This window comes from Passer montanus, unplaced genomic scaffold (assembly GCF_014805655.1).
Source record: "Passer montanus isolate IOZ18808 unplaced genomic scaffold, ASM1480565v1 scaffold11, whole genome shotgun sequence".
In the NCBI taxonomy this organism is placed as follows: Eukaryota; Metazoa; Chordata; class Aves; order Passeriformes; family Passeridae; genus Passer; species Passer montanus.
This window is the reverse complement of record NW_024357613.1, coordinates 9281630-9296652: the sequence shown is the minus strand read 5'-3', so window position 1 is coordinate 9296652 and position 15023 is coordinate 9281630. Positions and strand designations below refer to the sequence as shown.

General features: G+C 34.7%; 1 protein-coding gene across 5 annotated transcripts in view; it reads right to left on the bottom strand.

Moving 5' to 3' along the window:
* The window catches only part of EPHA7 (EPH receptor A7), a 166162-nt gene that overhangs the window by 40598 nt on the left and 110541 nt on the right, over window positions 1-15023 (bottom strand). For all 5 annotated transcript variants that reach the window (XM_039727442.1, XM_039727479.1, XM_039727448.1 and 2 more), the window contains exons 6-7: window positions 6226-6350; window positions 2481-2649 (exon numbers count right to left, since the gene is read on the bottom strand). In XM_039727442.1, the coding sequence (XP_039583376.1) occupies window positions 2481-2649; window positions 6226-6350 (294 nt within the window). The remainder of the gene's footprint in view (window positions 1-2480; window positions 2650-6225; window positions 6351-15023) is intronic.

Sequence of the window (15023 nt, the reverse complement as noted above, 5' to 3'; positions counted from 1 at the left end):
AGTGATATTTTATGCATTTGAATGTTTTTCTAGAGGGACTTCTGTTTCTGATAACCAGCCAACAAAAAAAAAAACAAAAAACTAGAGCCCTTGATTGATCTGTGGCAAACACAGTGTAGAATAGAAATGGTCTGCCTTTATAAAGCATATTTACTTCCTAATTTTGAAAATTTTCCCTAAATATCTATGCAATACCCAACATGTATGATATAGTCCAATACAGGTATAATATAAGTATATTTCACATATCAGATAGTATCAATATAATGGATATAGTTCCTCAAATATTGAAAAGTGGCTATGCAGTCTCTATTGCAACTCAGAAAACAACATACTATTCAAAAATCTACTTAATTAACAACACTAATCAAACAGTGCCAACCAGAAGAAGTGCCAGGACAAATCCACACAGGCAACATGACTGAATGTGGTGGTCATTATTATATTCTTGCACAAATATATAAATGTGTGCATTTTCTTCTTAAAATACTTCCACATTTTTAAAAGCTGAATTCAGAAATACACTGGAATAATGAGAAGAAGCCAAAGCCTCTAAACTGTAGCATAACACGGTCTAGTGTTCACCTGCATGGTATGTCCCTTGAGATATATTTCTCAAAACCAATCCAATAAAGGTCTTCCTTTCAAATGCTAACAATAGACAAATTTGATGAGTCTATAAGTTCTGAAAAATTATAAATAAAATATAAGAAACTAATACTTTAATGTAAAACAGCTTTAGAAGCGCTTAATGGAATTTGCTATCTTTTTACCAACATTTTAATTATTTCTTCAAACTCTGTATGAGACTTGGATGGTTATCCTTGCTGGGAATGATATCCTATAATATTGTCTCAAGATAATGGAAAATATGCTACTTCTAGAATTTTCTATAATGAAAACACAGGACATTTTTCATTCCATCTCAAAGCATATAGCTGGCCTGTGACAAAAGAAACCTGCTGTGCATCCTGGCCAAGAATCTCTGTGGTTTATATGCATTTTTTCATCATCTGAGTCAGAAAAGGAGTACAGGAGAGTGGTCAGTGATGCATTTATTATAGGATTTTCTAATCCCCCATATGTTGACCAAACTCCAGTCAAAACTGTTCATCTTTGAAATCATCTTTGCTAATCTTAGCAGCTACCAGTCTGCTTACATTCAGTATATAAAAAATACTCAGATAACTAAAGAAATGTTGGGGAAATATTTTGACGTAATAATTTTAGACCACTATGGACAATAAATTATCTAATTAGCAGAAACTTATTATGGCAGACTTCTAATTTGTTTTCCAGAAAACTATTCAAAATAAGAAATTACTTCTGGCTGTACCTCAGGTTCCCTTTCAGCAAAATGGGGATTCTGCCACTGACTCTTTCTACAGATGGGAAGTATGCTATTAGACACAGAGCTAATAATATTAGTAATAACAGCTTACTGCTGCTATTATGATAATTACTGTTTCAATTATGTCTATTAGATATGTGGTATTATTCATTATTTATAGTTTTTATATTCTGTGTGGGATTAAGGTGGAATCAAAACCTAACTACTGTATATTAAGAATAACCACAAGTTGTTCAGGTGACACCTGGCTGCAATTAATGTGTCTTAGACAGGCTGCTGCATAGGGTGCTAAGAGGGTATGGCATCCATACCCTTTGAATTCACAGGCTATGTATTATTATATTTCCAGCTCCCAATCCAGCTGCCCTGATCTCAAGGTCAACGTGAAGCAAATGCTCTAAGCCAAGGTAACCAAATTTGGGTCTGCAACAGGGTGGTGGAGCTGCCAAGGACAGAGTTCCTGTGAAAGGGCTCAGGACTACCAGGTCTCACTGATGAAAGAAGTTTTTTGGTTACACACCTTACAACTTATTATATGAGCCTGAAAAAATCTTAGTATCTTTGAGATTCCCATTTCTTTACTAAACTAAATTACCAATGAATTCAAAATACACTAAAGATGGAATTACAGCTGAAGACACACACATAAATTAAACTACCAAGTTGTTGGGGGTTTTTTTGGGGTTTTTTTTGAGTTTTTTTTCAGAAAATCAAATGGAAAAAAATAGCCTGGAGAAGTCTGTGGGTTGAAATCTCCCTTCCTTCTCTCCCCAGTTACAGAAGAATCTAGATGAGTTATTCAGCTCACCAGTACTCACTCCTTTTGTGGGGAAAAAGAAGTGTGTATTTGAATTTTAAAAAAAAAAAATCCTTGTGTATTAGAAGGAGAGGAAAGGAGAAGAACCTAATACATAACAAATTTCCTCCAGCCAATTATGAGACTAATTTTCATTTATATGGTAAAATAAATTATGGAAGCTCATCCTTCAAAAGACAATGTTAAAAATTCACCTTCCTGTAGAACCAAATTCTTTCTAATAGTAATTATATTACTTATGACACTTTCTTTTCTTGCTTCACTTACTACCTCTACAGAAAGGTTTAATTTCCTGTAAACCTAATTCCTTACCTGTGGCTTCTTCCAGTGTGGCAACATCCAGTCTGGGGCTGTAATTTCCATAACCAGCAGCAGTAAAAGCACGGATCTGGAAAACATACACTGTTCCTGGCTTTAGGTTATTAATAGAAGCTGAAGTGGACTTGGTTTTCACTGTTGAATAGGTTCTCTCCCTTTGATCCTGGAAACAATAAGACAAAATATTAGATGACACTTACAGATCACTTTTTATCATGATTGCACAACAGCAACTAGCAGCCAGCCTGGGCAGTTTATTTCAGTTTGCTGAATGCTCTTTTCCCCCAACAACAAAAATAAAGCATACTCTGTGGAGTATTACAAAACATTGTCAGTGCAATGAAGAGCTCTAAGCGTAACATAAAATTCAAATGGGATGCTCATGTTGTTACTCAGAAAACAGAAAGAAACCCCTAAACAAACAACAAAAAAAGACTGCTTTTTTGGCTCTGATTAAATTTTGTGAAATTTTGATGAGAAAAACTCAACCAAAGCTTTCCAGGAGAATCTGTGAGGTCTAAACAGTTCAAGGACAGGGAAATTTTTCTTTCATGGTCAGAACATGACAAACATAGGGTTGCACAACCTGCCTTCATTCTGCATTAATTCAGTTTACAGCTGTCAGAATTTTTTTATTTCTAGAGTACTTCAAAGTTATAATGAATGAAGTCTTAGACATTGTGAAATGCATAGAAAAACTCTGACATCATTACTTTGACATCGTACCCTTCTATCACCTCTAAAAATACAGTATCACCGACATATAATTGGCTGGATTTTGCATAATTTTTGAGGTCCTTAACTCAGTTTTCATTATGATTTTTATCCCTGGTTTTCAGTCTTTTCTCAGTTTTAGGCTCTAAGGCATAAAGAGGAACCCAGGGAAAGAAGCTCAGTATGGCTCTCCACAAATTTGAAGCTGTAAGATTACAAACCCTATGAGTAATAACTCACTTTCAAATAGTACAAAAGCTGTATCACAGATCATTAGAGTATTCAAAAAGCTATACTTATTCATCACATTTACTGACACAGATTATGTTTCAGCATAGATATGTGAAGCCCTGTTGATTTTTGGTGGCAGATGCAACCCTGATTTGAAGGGCAGAAGAGATGAATTAACCAACCATCTGAATGCACCACATGACCAGAGAAGCATGAGCTGAACGCAGCAGTGCTAATGAGACGGATACAGAGAGAAGGAATAAATCTGTAACTCATTTCAATAATATTTCACCAGCTAAAAGTGATGGAGAGCCTTCCCTGTCATAGTCAGTAAAGCAACAAAGGCTTTTGTGAAATAGAGGGTTATACAGAACATACATGATTTCTTTTCTCAGATTCAGTAAGGGCTTCTCCTGGTTCTTGCCCAGTCTGTTACTGGAGCAAGCCCCCAGTCTTGGCAAGCAACAATTTTCCATATCTTCTCCTAGAGAGTTTAAATCATCTGTAAGTGAGGACCATGGCAGAATGAATGTTTGTATGGGAGAAAGAATAGGAATGCTTGAGAGATGAGACACAAGTGTAAGGAAACTGTAAAGAGTCAGGTTCAGGACTGTAAGCCACAGTGGAATTTCAGTTTGGGTTTTGATGCATAAACGAGGCTTATTTGAATTGCCAACAGTCCTTGTATTCAAAAATAAATAAATAACAAAAAAATAAAAATAACCTGCACTAGAAATCTCACAGGACAGGCTTACTTTGGAGATTTCAGGCTGTTTCCATTCCAGCCCTAGCCAGAAGTGAGAGGTGAAAAAAACACTTATCAGAGTATTTCAGTATGACAAAAAATGTCAGATTTAATTTGGCTCTAAAAGGAGATAAAAGTTCAAATCCTTTTATTTTTCTTTTCTTCTAAACTACTGTAACAAAACTTAAATGGCCTCTCTTGTTCTGAACAAGATGATTGTGAATTAATTTTAAAGCTGAAATGCATTTCTTTGGAAGGAAAACAACCATTTCAGTATTTGTGCAAAAATTGCCTCATTTAAAGTGATATAGTCCAGTTTATCTGTGACTGTTAGAATGAGCTTTTTATTCTCTTTTATTAATTTCACTGTACTAAGTATAATACTGGAAGATGTCCTTCCATTAAAAAAAAACAAACAAAAAACAAAAAAACCCTCCAATATCGGTTTTTGTCTTTGCAAACACAGAGAAAATTGGCAATGAAATTTTGCTGGTTATTTAAAATGAGTATATAGGGAAAATAATAAAAGCCACATTCTAAAAGCTATCATTATATAAAAAGCTGGGTATCTTGGTAATTTTTCTGTCATTCTACATTACCCATTTAAATTATTTATTTTGCTTGAACACATTAGAAACTGCTCTGCACATTAAAGAAATGCAAAGTTTTTGATTTTTGATTCTCAATTTCTTTTTTTTTTTCTTTCAGAGGACAGTTTTTCCCTTGATAAATATGTAACATTTTAAAAATACTTGGACTTTATTTGCATGTGTATGTACACACACACATGCTCGAGGGACAAAAATCATCTGCTAAAATTAGTAAAATCTTTTCCAATGAATTATTTAGCTATCTGTACCTATCTGTTAGATTTTATTATAAGAATCATTAGAGTGAACAACTTAAATTGGAAGTTAGCCTCAACAAATAAAAATGTTATTCTTTTCCCAAATCATATAAAGATCTTTTGATAAGTATATTTGTGTAATACAGCACTGAAAATGAAATATGACAATTGATATTACATCCAATCTGGGCTGAATTTACCTAACTCTATGTTACCTACTAAGCTGACAGACTGTTTTTGATATAGGGGTACTGTTACCTCGCCTGCAGAAATGTCTTCATGAGTGATCACAAAGGAGCCCTTTTATTATTTTTTTTCATTTTAATTCAATTCTTTTTTCACAGAATGTTTTATAAAAATTAGGAGTATGTTATGTTATGCAGAGAATTTCCCAGAGAATCTGGAGGAGCCAAACTTAGTCTGAGTCCCATGACAAACGTAGAGCTGCACAACCTGCCTTCACTCTGCTTTCATCCAGTTTACGGTTGTCAGAATTTTTTTATTCTGCAGTACTTCAAAGTTATCATGAATGAAGCCCTAGACATGCTGAAATGAATGGCAAAACTCCAACTGACATCAGTAAGATTGCAATTTCACTCTACCAGAAACAGAGATCACTTCATCTATTACTGAAAAGCAGCCTTCAATACATTATTGTGTTGAGAGAACAAGTGAAAGATAAATTTCACAGTCCCAGTCCTTTTTAAAATGGCAAATAAGGAATATTTATTTCCTAGAAGTCTAGGAAGTGTTTTGAAAATTTTCAGACATCAAGTTGAACTGCCCAGCTCATAAGAAAATAAAAAATGCAGCCAGGAGTTGTACTTGGTACATCATTTCAAGACTAGAATTACATTGGTAGAGAAGGAAATGAAACAAGCTTCAAACACTATGTAGAATAGATGTGAAAACAGGGATTTAATGATAAAAAAGATCCAAGTACAACTTAACAACTAAAAAAAAGGAAAGAAAGGCAGATTTCAAGTGTATATTTCACTTTTAGTATGCCAAAATATAGTATTTGAGACATATGATAGCAACAATAATGGCAGGATTTAGCTAGTTATTAAAAACAAGCAAAATCACTGACTTTGGAGAGACGAGGTTGATAGCTGATGATTTTAACACTGTTCCACAATGCAGCAAACCAACATAAAACAAACAGCACATTGTTGCACATTACAGATAATCTTAGCACTTACTTTCTCATAATACTTGATTTCATATTCAGTAATGACTCCATTGGGATGTTCTGGTTCCTGCCAGGAAAGCTCCACGCTCCTCTGCAGCACTCTTTCTTTCATTACGCCACTAACTTGCGAGGGAGCTGTTTGGACAAGATGTGTCAATAAATAAAAAGAAAATTCGTTGGATGGCTAAAATCAAATGTCATTACTGATCCACTCCATGCTGAGCAACTTTCATTAAGGTAAAAGAAAGCACCTTTTCATAGCTCACAATTCAAAGCTAATGAATATTCTAGCAGATGCCTACTACTGTTCATAAACTTAGAACAGAAATCGAACTAAAGTGCAAACAGCAAAAGGTGTCATTGTTCGAGGCAGTACAAAACTGAGATTGATGGGATAGGAAAAACAATTAAGCAAATTAATTCTGATGATGATAGCAAATCAAGTTTTTAGACTGATGTGTAGTAAATTAAGAGTCTAAATATTTATTGCATATGTTTCTGAAATGCACATAAAAATATAAATAATCTTTTTGAAGCAAAATCACATTTTAGGCTGATTTGATATGACTAATTCCAGTTCTGCTTAGAAATAATTTCTTACATTATCTGATTACAACATGACAGTGATGAAAACGACTTTGTTGAGAGACTAAGCCCACTCTTTTTCATTGTTCTAACCTTTCTAGGACATTTTTTTCTTTATTTGGTTTCCATATTTGGTCTAAGCATTTTTGAAAGTGCAAGACAATTTAAGGAGTAGATCTCATGGAACAAAGGCAACACTGTCTTACTTCACCTCACTCTACAGAGATATAAATAAATGCACACTTTGTGCACACACATGTACACACGATGAGTTTCCTAATAAATATTGCCCACAAACAAGGACCTTTTGAAATTAAAAAACACCAACCTCAATATAAAAGCATTTTAGAGACATTGACTCTCATATAAAAATGTTTAAGAGAGCATGTAATAAACTGTGAGAGACTGAAAAAATAAACTCGCTTTCTCAACTTATTTTTAATGAGAAAGACAGCAGATATTTTTCTGATGTGCAGCATCAAAGGAGGCCAAACATCACAGTCTTCCTCAAACATACACACTGAATTTAGAACAGAAGTCCTGTAAAACGATAGCACTTCGACAAACAACTATGGTATTGGAACCAGGCAGAACTTGATCTTGTTCTCATTCAATTTTACTCATGCAAAAGACAGGGAGGATCTGACCCTCAGCCCCCTACAGTTAAAAGCTAAATTCCATTTACATGGGTAAGGACTTGGTCTTGGGGCAGACTCAGCCACAGGAAAGGTGTCTGAGATAAATTTAGTAGAAATAATATACTAGAGATAATACTAAAGATATTAGAGATAAATTTATATTTTTTTTCTAACACAGAATCTAATACTGATTCTTTATTGAAATTCTTGTTTACAAAACCTGATAATTTTAAGTCTTTTAGGTAAAAAAAACCACCTTATTTCAGAACTGTGTATAAAGCTTTCATTATGTAAAATTATGTAGTCTTCAGATAAAATACAATTCTCATCAAAAGCAACAAGGTGATCTTCAATTTCTCTAGTTTTTAAAAATAACATAAAACATCTAGAATGCACACTCCTGTATCATTATGTATAAAATCATAATGATAAAATTAAAATACCTAAAGCACAATCAAGAAAATAATCCTCTGAAAAATTAAATTGGATTGTTAAATTCTTACTGCAATTTTGAAGTTTCTAGTGTTTTGTTTTTTTAAATTACATGTAGGCTATGTTCATGTAGGCTAAATTTCATTGGAGGCTCCAAGAATGCATGACAATTAGGTTTTGAAGCCACGCATGATAATCTTCATTATTAACTATTATGATCTATATAATCAATATAATAAAAGTTGAAGATCTCTTAATCTAGGCTGCCTAAATGATAAAATAATAAAATTGTATCAGACCAACAACCTGGGTTGCTGCACAAAACCAGGATCTGTCTCACTCTCCTTGCATTCTCTTTCTAAAAGCTGAGAGTATTTTCACTCATTAATTAGTGGAATATATTCTTTTTCATAGCTAGGACTCCAGAATGCAGCAAACTAATTTACTTTCTAGTTTTCTTTGACATGATTAACTAGTTGCCTTCTTTGCCTAAATAAGTACCTCTGCATCCTAAATGAATTTCAGAGAAGTCATTATGTTTCATGCATAACTTTCTATCTCATCCAGATAAATGTTTCTCAAATTGCTAATCTTACATTTTTAGATGTCTGAAATTGTTAATGATGGTACTTATAATTGAACAATTTTATATTACCTAGGTCACTGGAATTTGTTTTCCATGTTTCCTCCTTTTTGTTTTTGCTTATCAAATTTTTTCATTCCATTGGCCACAGCATTCATTTTTCTTAAAGCAGTGAAGCAAAATAAACTTGATATTAGTTAACTCTGTGTATGTGGGAAAGGGACAGGAATGTGAAGGAGGAGGAACCGAGAGAGGGGAAAGATTTTAATCAAGGAAATGAAATACACTGTGCGACATTCCTGCTTAACAGCTGTACAAAGTACATAAAAAACAGGCATATACCATTCTTAAAGAATTTCTATTCAAACTAAAATCCCCGAAATTTATCAAAATTGCAAGGCAGCATTCAAATTGCTTTGGTTTGATTTGGGGTTTGTGTGTAGGGTTTTTGGTAATTTGTATTTGTTTTGGGTTTTTTGCACCCAAAACTAAAAAAAAAGTTGTGCTACCTTTCATTGTTAAAAGAACCACACGAGGAAAAAGTCCAAAACTGCAGTCCAACCCTGCATATGTTGGCAGCTCTGAAGACAATTGTCCTGTATATAATTCCCATACCACATGAGATTCCTAAAATGCAGCATGCTGTTTAACCATATTTGAGTTCCCATGTTTTTCAGGGGAAGAAGGGAAACATCAAATTGACTGAAGACAGAGTATCCTCCTCTGGCAAGGAGCACCAGCTTGTTTTCACTGCACAGAAATCTCTTCAAACTAGAGCAGCCACATAAGCCAATCCATTGAGAGGTCACAATATCTTTATCCTGCCTTTTGGGCTGCGTTTCTTGATCTCTGCTTAATGAGAGTATACAGGTCAGAAGCATTTTGCTCTTTATTCTAGTATAATAACTTCCTCTGGCTTCTCTCTGTGGCTTTCTTACAGATGGTTTTACATTCATGTTTTATTTGTTATGGCTTCCTGACACCTCCTTTTAAACCTTTAGCCAACTTCTCATTGCCTATCTATGCTAATTAATTAACAACTTTTTATGGCTTTGAAACAACTATATTTGAGCAAGCTTGAAAATTAGTTAAAGAATATAATTCATCCTTAAATACAAGATAAATTAGGGAACTGAATTAAAAAAAAAAGATAACTCCATAACAACAGGATTAAAAATAATGTATTTGTTCCAATTTCTAGCTAAACCAATAATGATAATAACAATAATAATAAACTACTTCAGGGTCTTTTTCTTCTAGTAACCTACTTCTTGCCACTGCATCTCTAACAAAGTCTTTCATGGCAAAGACACTTAATCTTACAGCATTTCTAGACAACCAGATACCCAGTCCTGAATGACTTGAGCATGCACAATCCCTACTGTATCACTTCAGGTTACAAAGAAGCATCACTTGACAGAATCATTATTTACATAATATATTACATGGGGGGTACAGACTGTTCAAAACACCATTCGCTATCAACTTTCTTTCTGATATACTTCATCTCTTCTTTTTCTCCTTCCTGCTGACACAACATCCAATGCATCAAACACACACAGCCTCTTACGGCTAACAGGCAGATGTACCTAAACACACAGCATAAGAAAGTACTTTCAGAATGACAGGCCCTCAGCACACTCATTCACCTTTTTTAAATGCTTCAAATATACCATTCAGCAAAAGAAAAAATTGATTTTCCCCAGGTTTCAACATCACAGCCACTGAGAAATATAACTGTGCTGGGTTTTACTGATAAAGCCTTCAAGTTATACAGATTTCAAGCTGGTCATCATTTTCAGATCAAGTTATAGAAAAAGTTAAAACCGAGGTGACAAAAAGAGCAGGATATTCCAAGGATATATTCTCTTCCAGAGAGAATATTGCAAGTGGTAGACTGATATATTCCATCCATACTGCTAAGCCAAGCATATGGTACATTATTAATAAGTGCAAATATTAAGGTATAGCAATTGTTTTGGAAATCATTACTTTTAGTCCAGAGTCATTTGAAAATTTTATAATATAATACTGCTCATGCCTTTAATCCTCATCCTTAGCTATTCTCTGGTTTTCAAGACTAACATTTTCCTTGACCCCTACTGTGCTTTCCAGAAGGCAAAGAGAAGTGTATCTGAACACATCACCACTAAAAAACAAAGCAAAGCAACAAACTCACAAACAAACAAAACCCAAAACCAATCAAACAAAAATGCCAAGCAAACAACAACAACAACAAAACCAATAGAAACTGAAAAATTAAAATATGTGAAGCTGGACTTTAACATATAAGAGGAATTTGGCAGAATTGCTAGCTCAAAATCAGCTACAAACATCTTTTTACTGAAAAAAGATAAGTCGGCAAAAGGAACATACCTATCCATTTCTCACTGATTTCCTAAAGTCCTGAACATTGAATTTGTCTCAATTCCATCAAGAACATCATGGAGACTTTTAATTTGATACTTTTTAAATAGTGTCTCCAGAAGCAGCACCATGTGTATTTAGTATTTCATGTACACGAAACAAAGTACTGAAAATTCTTAGAAATAAGGGTTTACAATCCTGTAGTCACACTTCATACAGAAAATTTCATAAATGAACAGAAGTACATGCTCCTTGTGCAGGACTAAACCCTGTATTAACAAATTGTACCAAATCTATGCTTGCAAATCCAGTTACATGACTTTTCATACAAATTCTCCAGAGTGAATGGGCCCTCAGACTTCCTTTTTTTTATTATTATTATTTCCTATCTTACAGCAGCAATAATGTGCTGAAGTCAATCTGAGCTTCCTCTTGTACTTGCTGAAGTCAAACAATAACACTGGCACTTTGATAGCATCCTTACTGCATTCCTAAAGGACAACTTGGATTTTGGCATCTTTTACTTTCATACCATAAAGATATGCAAGAATCATTCAAAACCAACAGCTTTTCCTATAGCAGCAATGATATTAATTTTACATCCCTGTAAAACTGTATCTTAGGGCCCAACATAAGTTTTACATGACATAAACCATTTTTCTGCAACACTGTTCTACAGCAGTTGAAGGGTGTTTTGAGTATTGAGCCTGAAGGAGACATTGCTAACAGATGCAAAACAGAGAGAAACAGGGATATTGGCATCCCAATGGTTATAACCTATTCTGTCATTTCTTTTTAACATGTCTTTGCTGTGTCCTTCTTTAGCAGAAATCTTTGGATAACAGAGTTGTTTTTCCTCTACATCTATTTTAAGTAAGACTGTAATCTGGCATTTTATCAATAACAAATGTAAAATGAATGCAGGTATATATATATATATATATGTATGTATATATATATACACACATATATATATATTTGCGCTGATATATGTGCTACATGTATATATGTGCATATGAAAATAGTAGCAGAAAATTACACTGTTAGCTCTTAAATGGTTGTTCAGGAAGCGAACACAAAACTCCCCATACTCCGTTATAGTCCTGCACCCAGATTACCCAAAGGGCACCTTTCTGCACTGATTTGCCCCCAAGAGAAAGAGTGAAAGTGAAGTCGTAACCTGGCCTCCAACCATGTTCTGGTTTGCTCTCAAGGGAACCAGGTGTCAGAATTGCCAAAATTACTAAGAGTGGAAGGCAAACAGATTATACACCTTGAAGAATTGCAGCTGCTGCTGTCAGGAATCTGGGGGTCAGCATGTGGCACCATACTGTTTTTTGTGCTGGTCTGAAACAGGATACCTCAGGATACATGCCCTCCCTTGCCTCAGGACACATGCCTTTGCTTACTTCTATGGAACTGTCTGGGTCAGCATGTGGCACCATACTGTTTTTTGTGCTGGTCTGAAACAGGATACCTCAGGATACAGGCCTTTGCTTACTTCTATGGAACTGTCTGATGCAAAAAGAGCCTTAACCAGGTTTCAGGTACTGAGCAAATTTTAACACTTTACTACGTAGCTATTTCCCTTACTTACATATTCTGTTTCTTAGAAAAAATACAAAAGCTTTTTTACAAGAAAGAAAAAAATATCACATTAATTATTCAAATTATTAAAAATTTCAATGCACTGTAATATAGCACTCACTTGAGTGCCACTAAAAGCCATGATATAAAACTGCCACAGCTTGTCCTTGAAATGCTTTGAAAAAAAATGCTTACATTTCACTTCATGTTTACACTAATATGCGCAGTAATTTTCATGTTGTTCTATATCATAACTCATGCAAAAAGATAACAGAAAAGATCATGATAGCTCTTATACTGAAAATTATTAAATGTATTGATAGACATTCTCAAGATTTCCTGTTTTGTTATAGTGTATTTCTTTCCCCCAGTTAAGCCTCCACATGACAAAGCAGCCCATGATAAAAGGTTATTGAGTACCACTGTATTATGCCATTAGTACCCATTGCTTTGGATCAATGGCAGAGAAATTCCCCACTGTGTTTACAAGCTGCAGTATTCAAAAAAAGACCCAAATAAATCAGATATTTTACACTAACAATATCCTACAGAGAAACCATTTTAACTTCCTTGCTGACACACTTTACTTTCCAGCTCATAAATATAACACAGTGTGCTCACAGCAGAGGCACACACAGTTGCTCTGGCACACACAGTTGCTCAGAGCCACCTGGGGATGCCATGAGTACATGGGAACAGGTAAGGTAGTCAAGCAATACTTGACTGCATTACTCCATCACATGTTTTGCCATTCCTTTTATGGCTGAGAAACTCTCAAAATACTTGCTGATCTACAGAAAGGAAAACAAGCAAAACTGCCCAAACTGTTGAATATCAATTAAAAAAATATAATCATAAAATATGCTGAGTGGGACCCCAATAGCCTGTCAGGAAGGGACCTATGAGGAAAAAAACCAATAAATACATTCTGATCTCCCCTGATATCACTAGCAAATTTCTATGAATACTTATGCTCCAATAACATTATTACCAAATATGTTGTGATTTGCTAATTGCCTATACTTTTTAAACATCTGATGCATTTAAAATACATAATGGTTTGGTAATTCCTTCATCAAACTCAAAACTTAGCAGCCAGATCAGTCCTGTATGCTGTCTATTCTGGCAAAATTCTGGGGAGGGAAGCCCATAGAAAGACAGAAAAAGAATCTACCAGAAAGAAATGAAACGGTTTAGAAAGATCGGGCTGACAGCTTGTCTATCATGTTTTGATTTTTTTTCTGGTCACAGTCTACATCTAGACCCATTCTATGAACTCCCCTGTTTCTTCTGCCTGACATTTGGTACAAATATTACTGTTATGTCTGCATCTCATTTCTTTGAAAACTGGCAACTTGGGCATCAATCAGTGCTGAACGGATGCTGAGTTGCGTAACAAGTGACAACGCTGTCTCCCAAGATATCCACAACTCTTGTTTTGTGAATAAGTTTTGACATGTCAGGCACAAACCTGATTCTTACAAATGTGTTAGAGTAACAAACCAGCCTTACAAATAACAGAGAGGGGCTTTTGTTCTCCTGAAGCATTTGTTTTCCTTTGCAGAAGAAATATTTCTATGTTAATTAGCTTTTTCTTTTGTCCTGTGTTATTTTGTGATTCATCTTTCATAACTTTTTCTGTATTTTTTTTTAGAGAAACATCTGCCACCAGCCTTGCAGTAAATCCTTGGCACACAGATATTATTCTTCATTAAAGAAAACAAAACACCACAAAACTCTCCAAGATGAGGATACTCTTTTCCCTGGTGGGATACTCAGACACATAATATTCTCCTTCTGTCTCCAGTCATCTCTGCTGGCAAATGTCAATTACAGACATAGGTTTTAGGGAACAGAAGGATAAAAACCAATTTACAAATACTTTTCTCTGGAAGCAGACAGGTGTAATGACTGAGACTGTTTGCTGTAATTGAATTTCATGCTGTCATCTATTCAGTCACAAATAGATGTCAGCTTCAAGAATGCTACACATGGGAAAAAAACCAACAAACAACAAAACCCCCTTAATACATTCTTATTGCTACTGCATAGCTAAGTTTGCCACTCTAGTTTGAATTCAGCAAAAGAAATTTTAACTTTTAGAGAAGAGTGTGAGGTGACTTACAGTAGTGGTTTTGGGAGCCTATGGAGTAGTTAGATCATGTTTATTTAGTGTAAGATGTCCAAGACACAACTGAGTGAATTCCAGCCCCATAACAAAGCATTTTGTTTCAGACACAGCCAACCAAAATCTGGAAGCAAAGTGCCATGCCAAAAAATTAAAAACAGTTGATCAAATATTAACAAAAAACATATAAATATTCTATAAGGATGTCAGCAGAAAACAATAATTGTGTGCCAGAGGTTTGATCAAATTGATGCTTCCAAAGATATAATTGTTCTGTGGGGGAAAAAAAAATTACTAACATTCCTCAAATGTAACAACTTCTTTTTCAGCCTTCCAAATTCCTGTGAAATGCATCATAACGACACTGTTAAAAATGGGCATATTTCTGAAAGCAGCATGGGTAGTATTCACAGGGAATACAGGAAGAACTCCATGCAAGAACAGTTTTCATTTTCTCTTGTTATGAACTGTTTTTTCCCAAAGAGCAA